The sequence below is a fragment of the Lepidochelys olivacea genome (genome assembly GCF_965140295.1).
Source record: "Lepidochelys olivacea isolate rLepOli2 genome assembly, chromosome: 10".
Classification (NCBI taxonomy): domain Eukaryota; kingdom Metazoa; phylum Chordata; order Testudines; family Cheloniidae; genus Lepidochelys; species Lepidochelys olivacea.
The window spans coordinates 28507712-28530497 of NC_140420.1; the positions used below are offsets into that span (position 1 = coordinate 28507712).

General features: G+C 38.7%; 1 protein-coding gene across 19 annotated transcripts in view; it reads right to left on the minus strand.

The window, feature by feature from the left end:
- RBFOX1 (RNA binding fox-1 homolog 1) overlaps window positions 1-22786 on the minus strand; it is a 2420635-nt gene that overhangs the window by 992834 nt on the left and 1405015 nt on the right. For 18 of the 19 annotated variants that reach the window (XM_084641955.1, XM_084641975.1, XM_084641956.1 and 15 more), the window contains one exon: window positions 92-139. The exons of the other annotated variant lie outside the window; for it this stretch is intronic. In XM_084641955.1, the coding sequence (XP_084498081.1) occupies window positions 92-139 (48 nt within the window). The remainder of the gene's footprint in view (window positions 1-91; window positions 140-22786) is intronic. 19 annotated transcript variants of the gene reach the window in all.

Genomic DNA, 22786 nt, shown 5'->3' on the forward strand with positions numbered 1-22786 from the left:
ATACTACACTAATAACAATGATTTGATAGCTTTTAAACACATTTTTTCAGTAAGTGGATTAACACAAATTGCATTAAAAGTAATCACTTACTTTTCTGTCTTCTGTTTCTACACAGGAACTGCACTCTGCTTTAGTATCCTGAGAAGACAGGTAGATGAGGAAGGGGAGGACAACAAAAATAAAAACACTGGTCAGAGAAAGAACCACTTTCACAGAGCACATACACCATGGTTATTGAAAACTCAGAAGAAAAAAAGGGTACCAAAGTCCTGAAAGTGGTTTCTCAACCCATTATTTTTTATTACACTGAGCTTTCTTTTGGGGGTTTTTTGGTACATACAGTATCTTTAAAGTTACGGTGTTAACTTGTAAGGGCCTTAAGTAAGCTTAATAAAGCTTTACTACAAGCAGATATCCCTTAAGATCAAAGATAGGATTCAAAGATCATAAAACACAAATCTGCTCCAATACAATAAGCCCAGCGCAAAAAATGAAACTCTAACCACTTTCAGTTTGTATGATAGGTTTTCTTTTTGTTGTTTATGTTCTGAGGAAATATAGTTGTTGTTTTTTAAATAACAAGATTAAAATTTACTACTAAAGGCCAAATTAACCTCTAGCATAAGTGGAACCAACACAATTGAAGGCAATAAATCTGTTTGATGAGAACAGTGAGGAATCTGCCCTTAAAATTTTGACACTATTACTGTGATATCTAGTGTTGCCATATTTAGCTTTGTCTCATTTTTATATTAGTTGGTTACTTTATATTTTCAAGATACTCCATATTTGGAATTCACTGTGCAATGGACCCTTGCCTTACTATACTTGAGTATATTCAAGTCTATTGATTTTCAGAGACGCTAGCCTTCCATTGACTTCAGTTGGAGGGTTAGATGCTCCACACACCTGAAAATCAGATCCCAAGTTTATGGACTTCCTATTTCTTTATGCATGCAAATTAAGACTCTGACTTCTATTTAAGGTCCTTCTCTCTGGCCTGTGATTGTAGTAGTTTAGCCTTGTTTATACATAGATAGTACACCTACTTGGAATCTCACATCCATTTTCAGTTTAACTACGCAGTTCTGCATTTTTACTGTTTGCTAATTCTAAATATCAGGCTTATGTTTTTACCGCACAAGATATGCACAGATAATTCACTGCATATGTATATCGTATTCTTAATTTTATTATTTCTTCATGTTATCTTTACTATTTGCAAACAAGCTCTATAATAAGTTTGTAGTCAACTAAAATAAAGGGAAGATTAAAAGTGGCAAAATTTTGTTTGCTTTCCAAACTCACTTGTACTCTAGTTGGGTGTGTGGGGCTCTTGCCTTCATTTAATTACTACAACATTAATGGTTTGTTGTGAAAAGTGTTGTTTGGAGCAGAGAAGGCTCAGGTAAGGGAACTTCCTGCAGGCCCTGACTTACCTTTCCTTCTGCTTGTTCAATCTAGCAAGTTACCTCGATGTCAGATTCCCTCTAGTATACAGCTATAACACTTCACAGAGCTGCAGTGCCTTCTCTGTTGAAGGAAAGCTGTTGTGATAGCTTAGAACATCTAAGTAATTTACATAACTATTTCTTGTACACATAAATAGAAGTGAGCTGTAGCTTACGAAAGCTTATGCTCAAATAAATTTGTTAGTTTCTAAGGTGCCACAAGTACTCCTTTTCTTTTTATAAATATAAGGGGAATAGCACCATCCCCTATATTTTCTTGCACATGTAATTTTCTGAGACAGGGGTAAAAATATCTCCAAAAATTGGCTAATTCAACAACATTAAAGTATAAAAAATTGAGATTTTCTTTGTGTTTTTTAAACTTGTTATTGTTGGTGTTTTAGTTGGTTATCCCCTTTCTTCAAACAGTACTTTCAGTATGAGCAAATCAAAGACTATCCTTCCTCTGATTGTCTAGGCTATTAGCTGAAGCTACTTAGCTACAAAGTCCCACATGACAGGTTCAAGGCTGCTGCCGGATAGTATTTTCCACAAAATTCCCCTTACAACAAACTTGCAGAGAGTTATGAAATAAAGCAAACCATGGTCAAATTAAACTGAGAGATCTCATTTGGACAGACACAATGCAAATTTTCCAATGCACCTCAAACCCCAGCTCTTTAAAAACTTTATCCCCCATAGCAGATAAACAAAACCAGAAAAAAACCAATGATTTTTTTATGGGAAAATGGGGGGGGGGGGAGAAGGAAGGAAGGGAGATAATTGTTTGTATTTTCAAAAAGTTTCCTGCAAGATTATTTGGTTTTTCAATCAAAAAATAAAAAAAATGTTTTTGAGGATTTTTTCAGTAAAAATATACTAGTAAAAAGGTGTTTGTTTTCAAAAGCAAGCTTGTTTTCTTGAAAACAATTTTTTTAAAAACAAACAAACAAAAAGTAAATTCTGCTAACGCACTTCAATCCATACCTTTAATGTTCCTTACTAATCCCATCCTGAACATTTGTCTTGCAGAAGTCATGTTATACTCAAGCATTTTCTTTCAACGTTGACTCATTTAAACAATTCTCTTCCCAATTTATAGGAAGAAAAGCACTATCTATCTACTGGCAGACTTTCCTCAATTTGCCTTTAACAGAATCCACTTCAGCTTATTCTTCTGCAGTTTGCAAGCAGGGAGAATAGGGAGAACAAAAAAAAAACAAAAAACCAACAACCCACCACCACCACTTCTTCTAATATGATACTAGCGCAGACCTCATTAGTCAATGCTTTCCACCTGTTATCTATGTCCTAGGTCATCTTTTGGAGATAATGGAATGCTCTTTAACATATTTACTGGTTAATTAAATTTGAATATCATTTCATATTACCAAGGACAAAAGTGCCTCTATCTCACATGCTGACCCAAATTAACTAAGTGCAGAATAAAGTGGCTCACCTGAGAATCAAGATGCAGCTATTTCAAACAAGCATGATGCCAAATATTGCTTTGTAAAGACCTCACAATCCTTTATTCCTCTACACCAGGGTTCTTAACCTTTTTCTTTCTGAGGTCCCCACAATAGGCTATAAAAACTCCATGGCCCACCTGTGCCACAACACCAGTTTTTCTGCATATAAAAGCATTGGTGCTGGCCTGAAGTGGTTTCCATCATATACCTGGTTTACAGTTTGGTTCAATGGCTTTCAGCAGCTCCACTCTACAAATTTTTCCAGTACTCCTGTTTAAAAGCCAGGGCCAGTGCTAAGGAGTAGCAAGCAGGGCAATTGCCAAAGGCCCCACACCACAGGTGACCTGCAAAGCTAAGTTGCTCAGGCTTTGGCTTTAGCCCTGGGTGGCAGGGCTCAGGACAGCGAGACTTTGACTTTCTACTCTGGGCTCCAGGGAGTCTAATGCTGGTGCTGCTTGGCGGACCCCCTGAAACCTTCTCATGGCCACCGAGGGGGCCTCAGACCCCTGGCTGAGAACTGCAGCTCTACACTGTCCCATATGCTCTTGTGCTTTGTTAGTTTGCCATTAGCCTCTCTCATGAAAAGCTTCCATTTTAACACCAGAATTCATAAACATCCACTAATTAGACAAGTCAGTATAGAGAACTATAATACTACTTCACCTGCACAAAACAGAACACATCTTTCCTCTCTCTAGTTGTATATAGGAATATTTTGTGTGCCTCCGTCAGCCCCTTCCTAGGAGAGGGTGCAGTTAAACACAAGCCAGTCCAGCTGGGGAGGATTTGGGGCATCTCAGCTGCAGGAATCAGTAGAAAAATTAGACCAAAAAGTTACTGCTCCCAGAGATAGGGAGGCAATGTTGACCAGTGCATAAGGAATGAGAGTTAGATAAAACTGAGATACTATCTCCATTATAACTGGCCTACTGTGTGATAATAAAACATTTAATCTCTCAGTGCTTCTTGGGAAAGAAGGGTAATGATACTCACCACAGCCCAGACCCTCTTTGTAAAGCAAGTTGAGGGCTGTGTAGGTGAAGTTTCAGTGTTACTGGAAGCAGTGGCCAACAGTAGTTACTTGTATTCACTTATCTTTGAATCTCCAAAAGAGGCAGATCTTGGTGAGGACATTTTCCTGCAGGAATCAGGACTTGCAGCAGAGCCAGTCTCTGGGCAACTGAATTAGCACAGCTGGCATGTAGTGAGCTCTCTGATTGTTTGGAAGAGTCATCAGACTGGCTCTTAAACCCAGCAGCAGTTCAGCAGCTACTCAAGCATTTGCCCCATGGCTGTGATAGCTCCGGTCTTCGCTCATTCCAAATAACCCAGTCTTAAGCCATGGTTCTGTTTCCTGATTTCTGTTCAGACCCTTGCTTCCAGCATCTGGCTCCTGTGCTAACCACTAAGGCTGACCACCCACACCTAGGTCACTGACAGCTCCATTATAGCTTCAGGAGCAGAAATCTTAACTGAGAATGGTGCTCAAGGACTGGAACAACTTAAGACACCCTTTATTATTTTATAGTTTCTGTTAATCTAGGGTTTTTACATTTTAAAATGTTTGTCTGAATCATTTTTGGCACCTCTACCCCAGCCACCATGGCAGGTGGCACCCCAGAAGGTAGTAACAGCCACTTTCAATTCTACTTTTCTAAAATTCTGCCTTCCTGTAAATAATTTTTCTGCACTGCTGGGTGAATTCCTGTAAGAAGACATTTCCTTACTACAGGAAAGAATGAATTTTAAAGGAGCAAAGATTAAAGAATATATGAGTCACAAAATTTACATTTTTTATATCACTAAAAGGAAGCAGTGCTGTGTACAGGGACAATCTATGACAGGATGTAATTAAGGGTCTATTTAGACCTATAATTTACCTCTTAGTAGCTGGATGGCAATCTTTAATTTATTGATTATATTTAAAAACAACAACTAGTAAGAGCTCCCGTACTCTTGGAAAACAAGGGGAAAATGCTGAATTCCTGTGCAAGAGTACAGTTTGTATATGTTACAGATTCATTCATGGTGCACAGTAGAAGCAAGTGAAAAGTTTAAAAAAAGGTATCTTCTTTGTTTTTTTGTTTTTTTTATTATTTCCTGCTGAGGACCGTGCTAGTGACACAGAGAAAACCATCTGGCACAAGCACCACAACTGCCATCTTTCCAAGATTATTCAATTTACTCTTGTCACAATTAATTTACTAAACCTGCACTGTTTTGTGTGTGTGTGTGTGTGTGTGTTTGGTTTAGATGATACTATTGGCGTGTCATCCAACTCAGACCAACATTTAAGGACTCTGAGGGAATTGCTCATTTTCTGAATAATGTTGGACTCAAATTGGAAAAATTTCATTTTTGCAGAAACAAATTGTTATTGGTTTTGCACCTTGTATCTCTGATGTTTTCTGGTGGTCGATGACCCGGCCTTTTCAAAATTAAAGCAGTCAACTACTGGTAAGTGAGCTCAGACAACAGCTATGCCTGTTGAAGTATCAAGAGTTTTCACGTTGGGGCTGCGCATGCATATCTGCACCTTCAGTTACCCAAAGGAAAGAAAACACTTTCTGAGACAACTAGTATCATAATTCTCTAGACAAGTTGTACCTGGCTAGTTTAAAAAAAGGTTGTATGTTTGAATTTAAACTATTTATAAATATGCTTTCTACTTCCTACACACACCTGTTCTAAAAAACAGAGTCATGGTAGCTACTGTTGAACCTATGCTGTCAAAGTGAGTCACTTGTAAAAGGGAGGGTAGAGAATAAAGACTTTGGAGGGGGCATTCTCCACTGGGTGATATATTTAAAGATGCTGGGTGGAATTTTCCACAAGCAACAAGATAACAAAACTGATCTTCATGTCTGTGTGTGAGTGTGTATATGAGTCAAATATCTCTAAGGAAGAGTACTTTAAAATTCAGTAGGGATTAAACCAATAGGCGTGACTCTAAAATCTTATAGGTTTTCTCAGAAAATGAAATGCTTTCTATAAAATTGGTAACCCAACCAATAGAATTTAAAAGAAAATGATATTCCTGGTATAGAATTGCTCTCTTAAATTCTATGGGTCATTTTTATGCAAGTGATTTAGCAATAGCTGGAGTTGAGCTCCCCCAGCCCCCCATCATACACTTCAATCTGAATGCACATTGTTCCATTATATCTCCAGTGTCAAAGCAAAACAAGTACTTAGCCAATTACTTGCAATATGTTTTCAAAATCTTTGCATGTGAAAGGAGCACTATAAAAACCCAACTACTGTCTTGTTCATGGTTTTGTACAACTCCAACCAGGAATCAGAGAAACCAGTTTTTTGCAATTTATCAAGAGCTGCACATAGGACAACATATACCTCCTGAAAGTTTTAGTAGTACCTGAATACAGATGCTACAAACACTTATACACAATGCTTAACTTTACAATGTGACTACACAAAACAGTAAAGAATAGAGAGTAGAACGTAAGGGACAAAATGCTCATTTTAATCATCTGAACAATTTTGTACTTGAATTGGTTTTGGAATTACTCATCCTAGGCAGGTATTTTTCCCCTGCTCCTTTTTTGATTTTGCTAGCTTTGATGATTCATGTTTTTCAGAGGATTTATAGTTTAAAATACTGGTCACTTGGGAGACGTATCTACTGTCTTGATTTCTATCTTAGTATTTTATATTAACATACTTGCCCCACCCCTTCTCTAAGGCCCTTCCCTGTTCGCTCCATCCCCCTTCCCTCCATCGCTTGCTCTTCTCCACCCTCACTCACTCACTTATTTTCACTGGGCTGGGGGGGTCCCTTTTTGACCAGACACCTGGCAACCCTATAAATACAGAAGCAAAAGAAAGGTCCTGGTGATGGAAAAGAAGAACATCCAATGGCAGCATGAGTCTTGCTCATGTTTTAACTTTGGATTGATGAGAAGACTCTAAACAACTTATTTTATTTTTAATTTTATTTTATTGACGCACAATAAGAATAACTAGAATTGACTGACCCAAATAATAAATTATCACACTTAGAACATTAAAAATATACGCAGATATTGTCCAATAGGTTTTGTTTTTTCCTACCTCTTCACACTGTCTGGCCAATGTGCCTCAACACTTTACTGGAAGTACCAGCTTCAAGTAGGACAGTATGTTACTAGCAATGTACCTGGTGCTCAGAAAAAAAGTGTTTGAAAGTAAAAAAGAGGAAGTTAGTTTTGGGGTCAGATCCTCCAATTCCTATTTGCACTGAGTAGCTCTTTGAGTTCTACTTTTAGTAAGTTACATTGAGTTTTACTTTTCTCCATGTGTCATCCTATAAAAGAAAATGGAGCAAAGTGTTAGTAAAAGTGGCAAAACCATGCCTTTTAGGAGCATGTCCAATGTACATGGAGCTGCACAAATGTAGAGGGAGACAATCCCTGCAGGGCTGGATTTAGGGGCAGGCAACCATCTGGGGTGCCGGACTTGGGGGGTGCCCTGGCTCAGGGTGTTGTTTGCAACAAAAGGGACAACAGAATGTTTAAAGTAAAATGTTTCAGGTATTCTGTATATGGATTCACTTTTCACTAATCTCCTAGAATGTCTGGACCTTTGTAGAATCTCATGGAACCTTCCAGACTTTCTGAGAACTACATTTTCTTTGCAACCCCTTGTCCTACAATGTTGTCAGTCATGCCCTCATAGTTATATGAGAGATAGGGAGTTGCCAGTCAGTAAGTGAAATATAAGAACAAAGTGAAGTGAGAGCCCAGCTTCTGTTTTATTGTTTAATTGTGAAAGTGTACTTGTGTTTTAAGTCTTGAAGTGTAAGCAGCATCTAATAAAAGTCACAGAGGAATCAATTTGTATATTTGTTTATATTTGGCATGAATAAATACAGATTTACAGATCCTAGCACGCAAATTTATCATCTTATATGACAGGGATAAATCATGCATGCAAACTGTGCATCAAAGTCATGAAATAATCACAAATGCAATAAAAATAAGGTATTCAAAAGTTTACCAAATGGAAGGCGGTTGTGCTGAAGATGTTCCTCTACTGGGGTGCCATTTGGTCTAGGGCTGACCCTGGGTCCCTACCAAACAGCCTACAATATAGCTGAGTGTGAGAAGGAAGTGCATTCTCTATGGCTACTCAATCTCTCATCTGTTACACACATAATCGACACTAACTGATGTTTTTAACAGTCACAGGAAGACCTTTCCACTAGAAACTGCACTTAGAACAAACTCATCAAGAGTCCACTAATCAGCCAAAATAACTTCTGGCCACTGCTGACCTGCTGTAGATTTGAATCCCCAACACAGAAGTGCAAAACCTTGTTATCTCATGAGCACCCCCTGAGTCCTTCCTTTCTTCAGTATGAGGAGGAGACACAATGGTGAGCAGTAGTAACTCAGTAGGGAGACAGTAAGCCTGACATATTCCCCATATATATAATAAATGGGGATGGAAGAATTTAAAGCTGATCAAAGTTAAAGTTTAGGCTGCAAAGTGCAAAGAAACATACATTACATGAACCATGAAATGAAACATAAAATCACAGAAATGTAGGACTGGAAGGGACTTCAATAGGCCGTATAGTCCAGTCCTCTGCACTAAGGCAGGACTAAGTATTATTTAGGCCATTCCTGACCAACTTGGTCTTATAAAACTCCAGTGACGGAGACTCCACAATCTCCTTAGGCAATTTGTTCCAGTGCGTAACTACCCTTACAATTAGGAAGGTTTTCCCGATGTCTAACCTAAATCTCCCTGGCTGCAATTTAAGCCTATTACTTCTTGTCCTGTCCTCAGTAGCTAAGGAGAACAATTTATCACCCTGCTCTTTATAAGAACCTTTTATATACATTAAGACTTATCCAGTATCCCCTCAGTCTTCTCTTCTTACAGATTAAACAAACCCTTTTTTCCACTATTTCCTCATGGGTTATGTTTTCTAGACCTTTAATCATTTTCGTTGCTCTCTTCTGGACTTTCTCCACTTTGTTCACATCTTTCCCAAAGTGTAGTGCACAGAACTGGATACTGTACTCCAGTTGACGCCTTATCAGTGCTGAACAGAGGAGAAGAATTGCTTCCCATGTCTTGCTTAAAACACTCCTGCTAATATATCCCAGAAATCCTCCTCCTCCTTGTACTTCAAGGATGGGCTCCCAGAATACTGGACTCTTGTGGAATAACATGACAGTGTGATGATGGGGGTGTTGAATATACCAGACTCAAAAGCCTGATGTTTGTGTTTAGTTCAGGAGATGCACACCTCTCCAGCCATCTGCCAAAACCTTCCCCCACAAGTAATAGCACTCTTGCTCTCTTCTTGTTTATGAAATATATTTTTAAGGAGTCACTAAATAAAACCAATATAAAATGAAAAAAAAAAAGCCAGAATAACCAGATCTGATTCAAGAGCAAACCATGTAACCCCCAAACAAGCCATCTTGAGAAACACAAAGGGCAAACACAAACACATTTCAAATTAATAAAAAAAATAGTAAATACACGGCATATACAAGAAACCAAGCAGCCAGATTCAAAATGGTGAAGGATATGCCTGCTGAAATACGTGGGTCTTATGCTGGGTCCTAAAAATCAACCAAAGGAGGGCTGCAGTAAACCTCCTTTAATCAGAAAGTCCTTCTTATGACTTGGCTGTGACTTAACCTAGTGATGAAACTACTTGCTGAGACCTGGATTATTGAGGATTTTCTATACCAAGGCCTAAATTACAGAAACAAAAATAACTTGGACAGGGTGACGAATGAATGGGACGCTGTCAGCAATGGTGATGAGGCTTCCCAGACATCCCCAAAATTTATATATTGCTAAGATTCAGAGGAACCAACTGACACAAGTGAAATTTTGCCTTTGACCTGAGGCTCTATATTTACATAAAGGGTACACAATTTATCAAGCAAAAAAAAGCACATGGTCAGTCATGGTTTATTGTAAGTTTATTGTACTACACACAACAGAAAGCACACTTTTTGTCCCTTTTGCAAGTTCAAGCAAAAGGACAAATACTACCAGTGCAGGATTGTGTGTGACATTTCATATGCTGCTTTGAACCGTCTGCCGAGCCAGAAGATTCCTGAGACAAACCTGAGCAAGCTAGCCAGCAGCTTCCCCAAATATGGTCTCCAAGCCAGGCAATGTTTATCACTCTTTTTATTAAGTTATCAGAACCAGCTACATACCTGAAGTCCTTATGTTATGTGAGAGAGTATGGCATCTCTCCTTTATAAACTAAATGCACACAATTTATGCCTCTCTGCACCAGCATAAAGGGAATCTGGCCCACAGTGGCTAATGTTAAATTGCTTAGTGCTGATGATGTAAAAAAAATAATTAAAATGCTCCTAATACCAGCATTGTTCAGTGATTAAGCCTTGCCTTCATCTACAAGGCAAGATATTTGGTATACCTCCTATTATCCTTTTCTTTCTCTGTAAAAAAATAAAAGACCAAACAATACGAAATAAGCCCACTGCTATAAACCTGATGCTGGAAGAGGAAAATGAGAGACAGTCATCTTGTTCAATATCTTTGGAAAGCAATATGTCAAATCATCAGGCTCCTAGTTGGTGGAAAGGTCAATGTACTGGACTTAGAATGTTGTTGTAAATTCCAATCACCTAATGGGACTCTTCCTCATATTCTCTAATTCTTCAGTAAATTTCTATAACATTGGGAAGTTATATTAAACAATAACATCTTTCAAAATCAGCTAGCTTCAGATTTCTAGTAACTATGTTAAAATATTATTTGTACTGAAATATATTGGCAAAAGTGGTGTCATTCATTAGAAAATACCTAAAATGCCTCTATCTACCACATGACAAAATAAAATTGCTTATGCAATGCTGTTGTATTCTTTTGGTCATTGTGGTTTTTATTTGCTTATTTCAGCAAAAATATAAGCTCTCCCCGTAACAAAAAAAACAAACACCCCAAAACCCAAAAACATAACACCTCTCTTTCCCATCCATTTCAGTTAAAAATTTCCTTTTTAGGGCATACTTGAGATAAATGATACTTATATATAAATATCTAAAAAATATCCATGGCTGCAGTTATGGACTTGAAACATCATTCATTAACCTAACAAAACAACAGGATAAATATATGGATACAATTGCAGTGTGTGTTGATCCCTAATAGCAATATGAATTGACTTAATATTTGCATTTTTGTAATAATAGACTGTTTTAGGTTTTTCTATAGTTCCCATCACCACCGCATGTAAGCACTTAAACATAGGCTTAGTAAATTGTAAAAAATAGTAAAAAATGCAAAAGTTATTTGTATTAGATCTGGTGGTCCCTTCTGGCCTTAAACTCTATAAATCTGACTTAATTTTTACTTATATGAAAAAAAATACAATAAGGAAAAATAACTTAATTCAGACTACCACCATGACCTGTATCCAGGAAAGAAAAGGCAATACTTATGTAAGTGTAAATGTTTTGCCGTATATTTGTTAAACTTTCCATGGTTCATTACTGCAATATCAAGAATGGTCAGCAGGTGGAAGCAAATAACTTTCCAAAATCTAGTTAAACTTTCCAATAGAAAACCAGATTTTTCATTGGACTAACTTCTGTTGGAGCAAGAGAGACACTTCTGAGCTTGAAATTGGGCCAATAAAAGATACTTCCTCACCCACATTGTCTCTCTAATATCCTGAGACTGACATGGCTACAACAATGTATACAGATTTTTCATATCTTCTATACATATAAAACGTTTCAGCATCCTTTTAGCAAAAGCCCAATTACTGTGTGTTTCCCTTGATAAAATAAATTGGCTTGACATTTCAATGTAAATAATGCAGATTTTAAAAAATTACTTTAAGATTTGAATTAAAAAATGCTAAATGGCAATAGATTCATATTATTGAAATGCACACAAAGATAGTGCAATAGTAGATAAAAAGTATGTAGTTATGTAATATGAGAACAAGACAATCCAGTTTCATTTGATTGACTTTCTAAAGATACCTCTGAAGATCATAATTGTCGTAGTATAAGATGGGGCAAGAGATGATCTCTCATAACAAAGGCCCAAACCATTTCAGACAAATTAGGCCAAAACCAACAACTTAATTTCCACCCAGAAACGGACAGTCATAGCAGTTCTATTTATTTATTTCTATCTCTAATATAAAAATGGAGCTCCCTCACACTTTAGCTGCCTATGCCCATGATTTAAAGCAGTTATCTAATTAACATGTGAACCCACCATCTTAGCACAACCCCAACAAAAATCTCCTCCACCACAACGCAATAAAATAAAATAAAATAAAATCCTCAGTAAGTCATTCACTCATCTAAAGCCCAAACAAACAGCTGCACCCTAAAGGGTAACAAAAAACAGGGCTAGTTTAGACCAGTATAGTAAATACATTCCAAATCTGAGGACACCTCACGGAAGATCCACTACCACCTGTCATCTGCTCTTTATCTCCAGGGGTCTTCATAGTTCAAAGGTGTCTGCTGATCAAGAGTGTGGAAATCTGGCATGGAGGGAGAGAGAGAGAGAGGTGGCCTCTGAGCTCGGCAGGACCACTTTCTGTATGAAGTACTATTTAACAAGTGGAGACACACATTCTGTGCTAGCAGACGCTTCCAAAAGGTTTTACAGACAGTGTACTCCCATTAGAACAGTATATTCTCCAGGTGACAAGAGTATAGATAACAGATTGGAAACCCACATCTGAAAAAAGCAGCTATGCCCTTTTTGCCAAGCACAGACGACATTACGCTGTTTTGCCAGAATTCAGGGCTGCTCAACAGAAAATGTCCCCCCCAGAAGACTGTTAGTTTGAGAACTTTTTCCAATCACTGCTGTGATATTAAGAGGTGAGAGGCAGTCTCTCAAGTTGCCAGGTCATAAACCATTCGGGACTTTTTATTGGAGTTTGTTTGAAATGAATAGGCAACTAGCATAGATCATGGTGTATTGGCATAACATATTCTGCATGAAGTACTGTTTAATGAGCGTGCGGGCACACGCTGCACTAATTCCAGCTTCTGGACATACTCGTACATGGAGCACATTATTACAGTAATAGGATTGAGGTCACAAAGGCATGGATAACTGTATCAAAGTCCATATCTGAAAGCCTCTTCTCATAAGGTGAAGATAGAAAAAAGTGTTGTTGCTACAGCTGGTAGTACAAGGCCTAACAAGATCCTCAAATTTCAAACCTGTGCAACAAAGACAAGCCATACTCCCTTTTCAGTCAGAAGCTTGGCTTGCTTTCCCCATCCACCAATATTATATTTTCCCCCGGATTAGGATGCAATCAGTTATCTCTCTTCTACACCCCAATAATCATTCAGCATTGCACCAGGTCATTCAACAATATAGGCCAGGTTGCACAAACGGGATACTTACACTGTATGCTACCAGTATAATGAGGACATTGCAACCCATATCTCCTTTCCCAAACCCTCCCAGTGGCCTCACGTACTAGTCAAATAGAAGGGGTGACAAATTAAAGGCAGACGGGGAAACTACACTCTTACACCTTTCACTAATAAAGTAGTTAAGACAATCAAACAGAGTCTGTCCACCCCTGCTAAGAGCCACAGATCCAAAACAAATGGCATGGACAGATTATCTTCTCCTACTTCTAGAAGTAGATCACTGTCTAATGCTACGAGGACAGTTTATCTTCCCTAATCTGAATGACTGTGTTCAATGAAAACTGAGGATTTCAAATTCCACGTATATATTCTTAGTAGCAGCATGTAGATATGAGGATATTGCATGCCTTATAGGACAGATACTGCCAGAATTGCTACTCCAAAAGTTTCCTGACTACCTCTCCCCACCACTCCACCACCCCAAAAATATTTAGCCTAAGCAAGATTGTTGAAGTGTCAAGAGAAATTTCCTTGAGCGCTAGCAAAAAGGCAGCAAGGGCAATTTCAACAAACAGAACCAGTGTACACTAGAATGCAGAATTATGATGAATGTTCAGCTTTTACAATGCATTTCCTGTCTCTCTCTGTGTGTTTGATGCACACTTATTTCTGCATTCACATGTTTTTTTTTTCCAGGAATATGAATGACTAGATTGTGGCACAATAAATATTTTTTCTGTGTCTTACTTTTACCAGTTTTAGTTTTTATCTCCTAGATGTGCATTTTTTAAAAAGCAGAACACTAGAGAATCACAACATATACAATGCAACACATTGGGCAGAAACCTTTGAAAACAGATGATAAGTTCTGGGATTCTTCCCAAAGTGTCAGCTCTGGGCCCTAAGTAGAGTGCTTCATCTTTTATACTAACCTCTGGTTATTAGGTGCCTGATAAATGTAAAAAGAAAAGGAGTACTTGTGGCACCTTAGAGACTAACCAATTTATTAGAGCATAAGCTTTCGTGAGCTACAGCTCACTTCCTCAGATGCATATCGTGGAAACTGCAGCAGGCTTTATATATACACAGAGAATATGAAACAATACCTACTCCCACCCCACTGTCCTGCTGGTAATAGCTTATCTAAAGTGATCATCAGGTGGGCCATTTCCAGCACAAATCCAGGTTTTCTCACCCTCCACCCCCCCACACAAATTCACTCTCCTGCTGGTGATAGCTCATCCAAAGTGACAACTCTTTACACAATGTGCATGATAATCAAGTTGGGCTATTTCCTGCACAAATCCAGGTTTTCTCACATCCCCCCCACCCCCATACACACACAAACTCACTCTCCTGCTGGTAATAGCTCATCCAAACTGACCACTCTTCAAGTTTAAATCCAACTTGGATTTAAACTTGAAGAGTGGTCAGTTTGGATGAGCTATTACCAGCAGGAGAGTGAGTTTGTGTGTGTATGGGGGTGGGGGGGATGTGAGAAAACCTGGATTTGTGCAGGAAATAGCCCAACTTGATTGTCATGCACATTGTGTAAAGAGTTGTCACTTTGGATGGGCTATCACCAGCAGGAGAGTGAATTTGTGTGGGGGGGTGGAGGGTGAGAAAACCTGGATTTGTGCTGGAAATGGCCCACCTGATGATCACTTTAGATAAGCTATTACCAGCAGGACAGTGGGGTGGGAGTAGGTATTGTTTCATATTCTCTGTGTATATATAAAGCCTGCTGCAGTTTCCACGATATGCATCTGAGGAAGTGAGCTGTAGCTCACGAAAGCTTATGCTCTAATAAATTGGTTAGTCTCTAAGGTGCCACAAGTACTCCTTTTCTTTTTGCGAATACAGACTAACACGGCTGTTACTCTGAAACCTGATAAATGGAAAGGCCCCACTGACTGCCTCCACTACTGTTCATGTCTTTCCCAAGTAGCAGCTGCCTGAAATAGACAAAATTCTTCCCACAATGTACTGAGTACAGCAGTAAACATTCCCAGCGTGCTGTGTTAGTTTCAATGTGCTGCTTCTTCAGAGACAGGAAGAAGAACAGAGACATAGGATACATCTTCAGACCTAGAAACACAGCACAGCACTGTTGTAATTTTGATTTACATTTAAAAGATTACGGTCATAACATCTAGAAGCATTTTTTTAAGGAAAGCTTCATTTTGAAGAAATTAATGGCGTATGATACCAGCTCACCAGGGAGAAAGCACATTTCTCAGTCCCTTGAAAAGTAGTTGCAGATTTCTGAGCTGTGAAGCACTTAAGCTACATCAGAGCAAGGATACTTCCACACAATCTCCAAAATGCAGAGGAATTTTTCCCCTCTCTTCCCACTTTACAAGGCATGCCCTTGCCTCATTCACAATAGCTATAACAGAGCAAGTGAATGACAGAGGGCAAACAATGATTAAAATGTATACTACAATATTTCTTGACCAAGAGAAAAATATATGAATTAAAAATATATGTGTAATCCTATTGGTGTACATACAATACGTTAGTTCGGTGAGCTGAATACCAATAGTTTGTTTACTAATAAGAATTTTTTGCTTCATCACTGCAAGAACTTAACAGGGACGCTTCCAATTAATTGTTGAATTTAATTAGCATTATTATACACAAATACTAAAACATATTATAAGAATCACTGTTTTAAAGTAAATATGTAGAAACACATCCCCCCTTACTTAAATAACCAATGTTTATTTGATGGATACATCCTCTGTCAACAACGAGATTGAAAAAAAAAATTCTATAACTACTGTGCCTCACAAAAAGAGCTCCTCCACTGCCAAGGAGCCAGCTTCTGCTTTTATCTACATAAGGGCGCAGAATTCCAAACAAGCTGTCTTAACAGCTGCATACTCATAAAGCTTCTATTCCTTTGGGAATTTAAAGCTATGGACAAACTTACGTTCTCTACTGAAATGTAAAGTATACATTAAAAGAACACAAACATTCCAAACAATTTTCAAAGTGTGCTCCCATTATATTCCACCTTGAAATAAAGAACCCAAGCCATTGCTGTTTTGTTGTGACATGCCAAAAGTTATCAGTTGTTACAAAGAACCAATACAACACACATAATAAATTAATCTCTAGTACATTCCAATGAAACGGTTTGCTAGAACTGTCATACTCACTTAATGGGCTGTGTCTGAAATTTAAACTACAAATTCTCGGATTTAGTAGTCACACCTTTTCTTATTTCCTGTTCAGCCTGAAACAATGGAACGTTTTAATTTTTAACCATGTGTTTTTCATTAGACAGAAACATATCTAGAATATAGAAAAGGAGTACTTGTGGCACTTTAGAGACTAACAAATTTATTTGACCATAAGCTTTCGTGAACTACAGCTCACTTCATCGGAAAGCTTATGCTCAAATAAATTTGTTAGTCTCTAAGGTGCCACAAGTACTCCTTTTCTTTTTACGAATACAGACGAACACGGCTGCTACTCTGAAACATATCTAGAATATGTTCAATGATGTCACAATTAATACAAAAAGCAACCTTTTGAGCTTGGAGACCAAAACAAAGTGTTATGCAATCATTTCTTGGTGCATTTTTCATTTTACAATTTGCATTCACTACATATATATGGTAGTGTCAGGAAAGCAAAGGAACATAGCTGGTGGATCTGACCTTGAACTATGCTATGTGTTCTCAACCCTCATTGACTGCAGTGGGAAACAAGAGCAGGAAGGAACCCGCAGAATCAGGTCCAATATTAGAAAGCCAACATGATTTGAATGTTAAATTTCACTATCATAGTTACATTTTTGATCTGTGGAGTACAAAAACAACTACTACCTTTGCATGAAATTATGATAAGAACATCACACTTCTTCTAGAGGAATAATAAAAATACCGTGACGTCTTGTCAGAGCTGGAGATACAGGCATAATAATGGAAGAATTATAGTGATATTTCTACTTATATTGTACTTTTTCCCTAAGTTTCCAAAGTTTCTTACTTTTAAAAATGTAAATTCAACTACATCTCACCCAGAAATCACATCCCGTGGATCAATATTGACTCCCACACGGGTCATGAGCAGGGTTGGGACCTTTAGATCTACTGCACAGGACTTTCCCACTTGAGTTAATGAACTAAATAGTAGCAGTAGTAGGCTATTATCCACAATGTGGATCAGCCACTAAAAGGAGATGAGACATACTTCTGCATCCTATCCCATTCTCTTCCTGTTCTTGTTCCTCTACCAGCCTGTCACATTCATCCTCTACTCCTGTCCCATTCTTCCCCCCCACGCACCAGAAACCTTTTCCTCCTTCACCTTCTGCTCCTGTCACTTCCCCTGGACCAAACCTTTTGCCTGTTCGCACATCTGCATTTCAATCAGGTTACTTCTTTCTTCTTTTCCAAGCTGCTTGGGCACTAGCAGAGGGAGCCCTGAGAGCACAGGAAAGACAGCATCCCTGCTCTCATTTCTCAGGCATGGCGCCACATCATCCTCTGGAAATGAAGAGTAGCATTTGCAGGAAAAGGGGTGATCAACTCCGGGCTTGGGTATGCTCAGTCACTCTCTCAGTGTGGAACACAGTCAGTGAAGATGGAATGTTCAGATAATTTTGCTGCCAGCCTCTAACACACATCTACTGAACATGTGCAAATAAATTCTTTGATTGGGTTATAATTTGGCCAAATTTAAGAAGATTTCCACACAGAAAGCAAAAGGTATCTCTCTGACCCCAGGGCTATTCCCTTGCAAAAAGTTCCTACTCTAAAGCATAGAAGTGACAGAGTTTCTCAAAGAAACAATTTTAAGAATATTTTAATATTAGCATAACTTGTTTTTCCCTAACCTTGTTTTCAAAAACAGACAACGGTTTTTGTTGAAACTTTCCAAAAATATTCAGCTGAGGATGGAAAACATAAGCCCAAATGGTTTTAAAAACTGGAAAAGTTATAAGCAACTGAAAACAAGATCTTATAATGGAAAGTATTAGTTAACCTTAACTTAGGTGTTGTCCCCAGTTCTGCCTCTCAGTATAGAACACACATATTACAAATCCTCTCACTGACCCTAATTATTATTAGTGATACAGCATGAGTGACACAACCATGTATAGCTAATCAAATTATGTAACCTTTAGAATAGTACTCAAGCTTTTTCTCCATCAATATTTTGTTCACCAAAAGGGACTGAAGACAACCATTTGTTCATATTGTAAAATTATGAAGCAAAGCTAACACCATAATGTCTTCTGCCTCTTCAATCACATCAATATTATCCTCTCAGTGGGTGAAATATACATACTTGACTGGGAGGGCCAGTGCAAAGCTCTTGATAAATCAGCTCAGCATTGTAGCTTCTACGTCACAGGCATGCCACAGAAGAAGTCTCTGCACTGGCAATTTGGGAGGCTGCAATGGGAGTGGGTCAGGACAAGCTAGGAGGTAACCAAGGGATCTGTGTTTACATAGACACAGCAACACTAATATGTTGAGCAGACAACAGAGAGAGCTGCAGCTGCTGTTAAAATGTACTGCCTGAAGCAGCACCATGAAAAAGAAGGGATAGAGTTTGAGAAGGTTGGTTGATTTGCCTTCCCCAAGTCCCCAGCATTTCATCCATATGTAGTCTAATTATTTTGACTTTATACAGATTGACTTTCACTTAATTTATCTTTCAAAGAGAGCAGTATCTTAAAACATCTCAAAATGCAAGTCATGTACAAGACTTTTACACCCAAATTCTGATAGCTGACCAAGAACAAAAATGTGCATCTGTTTTTTTGTACATTAATATGTGTTACCATAGGATAGTCTTCAACAGTGATATTTAAGTTTATTAAGACAGTGGGCAGCCTTTCACTGATCTCAGAGTTGGGATTATTTTGTTCTGGTAGTTGATATTTGAACTTCATCCATATCCTCAACGGTACTGATCCCTGCGAAGCAATATTTCCTGTCATTACAACCTTGGTTTTGTGGATGATTATTCTGTGGCAGAAAATGGAGAGTAGCTTTTCCCACAAGATTAAGTAACCAACTCTTAATTTTAGAAAAGGAAACCATTGTCTATGAGCCTTAAATTATCTTATTTTGTCATGATAGTCACCCAATATCTTTGCTTCTGCCATCTCAGCAGATGCTTAACTAGCCTGTCATTTTTTTCCATGTTTGGACTGTTAAACATTTATTAAAGAACTATACCCAGGAGAAGAGAAACTCATATCATTATCATCAGTGTTTTTACAAACAGAACTTCTTCACTCTCTGCCCTGAATAACGATTTCCCTTCCTTTCTTTAACATTCCTATTCTACAGACGTTTTCAACGTCAGTTGGGGTCTGCTGCATGCTACAATGTTGACCAAAGATTTTAATTATGCAGTGATGTAGATCTAATACTTATTGTGTCTCAGCTCCTAGTTGCTACCACTATTAGGATGGGCTATTTTATTTCCAATACTGATTCACAAATGTTTTTAACAAATTTTAATGAAAATATTTAAATTAAACTATTTTTAATAAAAAAGATTCTGACAATAATTCATCCCTGTCTTTCAGGATGTTTATCCATTTTGTGGCACTTTTTATTTTTACTATTATCCTTATTATTATTATAGGTGGGGCTGCTAGCACCATCTATTCAAGTTGCAAGACATACCCTATTATTAGGGCCCTACCAAATTCACGGATATGAAAAATGCATCATGGACCGTGAAATCTGGTGTCCCAACGCGAAATCTGGTCTTTTGTGTGATTTTACACTACACTATATAGATTTCAGAGGGGTAACCAGTATTTCTCAAATTGGGGGACCTGGCCCCAAAGGGATTTGCAGGGGGTTGCAAGGTTATTTTAGGGGGATTGCAGTATTGCCACCCTTATTTCTGTGCTGTCTTCAGAGCTGGGAGGACAGAGAGCGGTGACTGTTGGCCAGGCACCCAGCTCTGAAGGCAGCGCCCTGCCAGCAGCAGCACAGAAGTAAGAGTGGCAATACCATACCATGCCTACTTATTGCTGCCTTCACAGGTGGGCGGCCAGAGAATGGTGGTGCTGACTGAGGGCCCAGCTCTGCAGGCAGCAGTGCAGAAGTAAGGGTGGCAATACCACACCATGCCATCCATACTTCTGCGCTGCTGCTGGCGGTGGCTCTGCCTTCAGAGGTAGGCTCCCTGCCAGGAACCGCCACTCTCCAGCTGCCCGGCTCTGAAGGCAGCGCCATCGCCAGCAGTAACACAGAACTAATGGTAGCAGTACTGCAACCCCCCCCTACAATAGCGTTGCAACCTCCCCCCGCAACTCCTTTTGGGTCAGGACCCCTATAATTACAACACCATGAAATTTCAGATTAAAAAAGCTGAAATAATGAAATTTACAATATTTAAAATCCTATGACTGTGAAATTGATCAAAAATGGACCATGAATTTGGTAGGACCCTACCTATTATATTTGGTCATATTCAGTTGCTTATACCTTTGCTAAACTTTAACCTTTTGGGCTGAAATTTTCCGTACTGTCTCTTCTATGCTGTCAATGACCTCCCTGCTGGATCCAAACAGAGTACAGAAGGAAGCTTCCTGATTTGAATACAGAGAGCCAAGAGCTGGACCTGCTGTGGGTGCTGTCAGGGGAAGTAGAATGGGACAAGGAGCTTGAGGACAAGGGGGTGGAAATGGGACTGTAAAATGGTGGTGGGGAGAGAGGGAAACTGGGATTAGGAGTTGGGATGGAAGGGAGACTGGGACGAGGATGGGTAGGTGGGGCAGAGACCAGGACTAAGAGCTCTGAGTACTAGGACTGTCTTAAAAAGAAGACTCAGATGGGGCGACTGCAACTGGTTGGGCAAGGAGACTGGGAATTGGGGCAGGACTGGGACAAGGAGCTGGTGGAGGGGTCCTGAGATTTGTTGTGGAAAGAGACTGGCACTGGGATGAGAAAATTAAGGATTAGAGACTGGAACAAGTTAAGTGAGATGAATGGACTTGGATGAGAAGCCAGAGTAGAAAAGGGACAGCACTAGAATAAGGTCGACCTAAAAGAAAAGGCATAGCAGGTGGATAAGACAAATGTGAGCAGACTGGAAGGAATGGGGTAACAATTCTTCAATGGTCAATAGTAATGATCACAACTTTCTATCTGCCAAGGAAAGACTGCCTTTCTCTAGCTGCAAAAAATAACAACAAAATTATTTGGTGGCGGGGGTAGGAGTGCTGTTACTTAGAAGTTTTGTACACTGGGCTAATTTCCATAACTAACATCTTTTCCAGGGTACAGGCTAATTTCCAGGGTACGTCAGAGTTGAGCAAATAGTATTGTCAACGTCAGAGTTAAATTTAAAGTATGTATAAAGCAGAAATTCAAGGCAACTCCATCCTATCAGCATTTGAAAGGCCCTGGAATATTTTAATTATATTTTAAAGTTCAACACAATCAACACTAACTTATCAATAGGATGAAAGATGAATATCACGACTCAACTAAAGGCTATGAATTTGACTTATATTTAAATGTTTAAAGGAGGGGATCAGGGAAGTCATAGGTTATAAGAGTAAAATGAGTATTTTTCTCCTGCTTTCAGCTCGATGATCTTATGTGCCATATGTTTAAGTTCTGTACTGGCATTTTACCTGATCATAACACTGCTGTGAGCGCCTAGTTAACTGTTGTGTTATTTTTAGAAATATATCCTTAGACCGACAAATGACTTGCTCGTATGAAACAAGAAAAGATATTTCTAATTCACAGTGTACAGCACCAAATGTAGGTCCAAGTCCACATAAACCAAGTTTGATATGGACAGCATCTAAAATATGGTGTTTTATACGTACAAAATATTTTAATAAAAAAATTATAATTCTTTTGAGAGCACCAAAAATGAGTTGCCATTTATCTAACTTGCAAGAGAAATAGAACAAGCAACGTTCTAAGAGAAGAAATCAGTTTACATGCACATAGACTTCAGTCTAAGAAGGTTGTATGAAAAAAATAAGTTTTTCAAACATTAACATGACACCTATGGGGGGGTCTAAAGGTGCTTTTAACTGCTGTGGATTGCAGGAAGAGGGAAGGAAGCAAATAAGATACATATTTGGACGGAGATGCTGTATAAAAGACGTTATAAACAAAATGGCTGAAAAAGAGACAGGAACAAACTTCCTCCTAAATGCTGAACCTGAGAACACATTGCTGATCCTATGGCAATATAGAAAATGATGTCCTAATAATTCACAATCCCAATCAGGGTGGGGCCCACTAGTGGTAGCAACTGGAGAAACACTGAACAGTGGATAATCCCATGCCTTTGAGAGATTAGATTCTGAAGACTAGACAAACAGATTTGCAAACCGACTAGCCATAAGTATAGTACAATTTCTTTCCAGTTTCCCCTTCTCATAATTCCCTCCCCTAGCTCAGGTTCACCTTGCTCTGCCCTCCCACCCACAAAAGAAAACATCCAGCTCATTCTGGAAGACACTAAACTAAACTAAACTAAACTAAA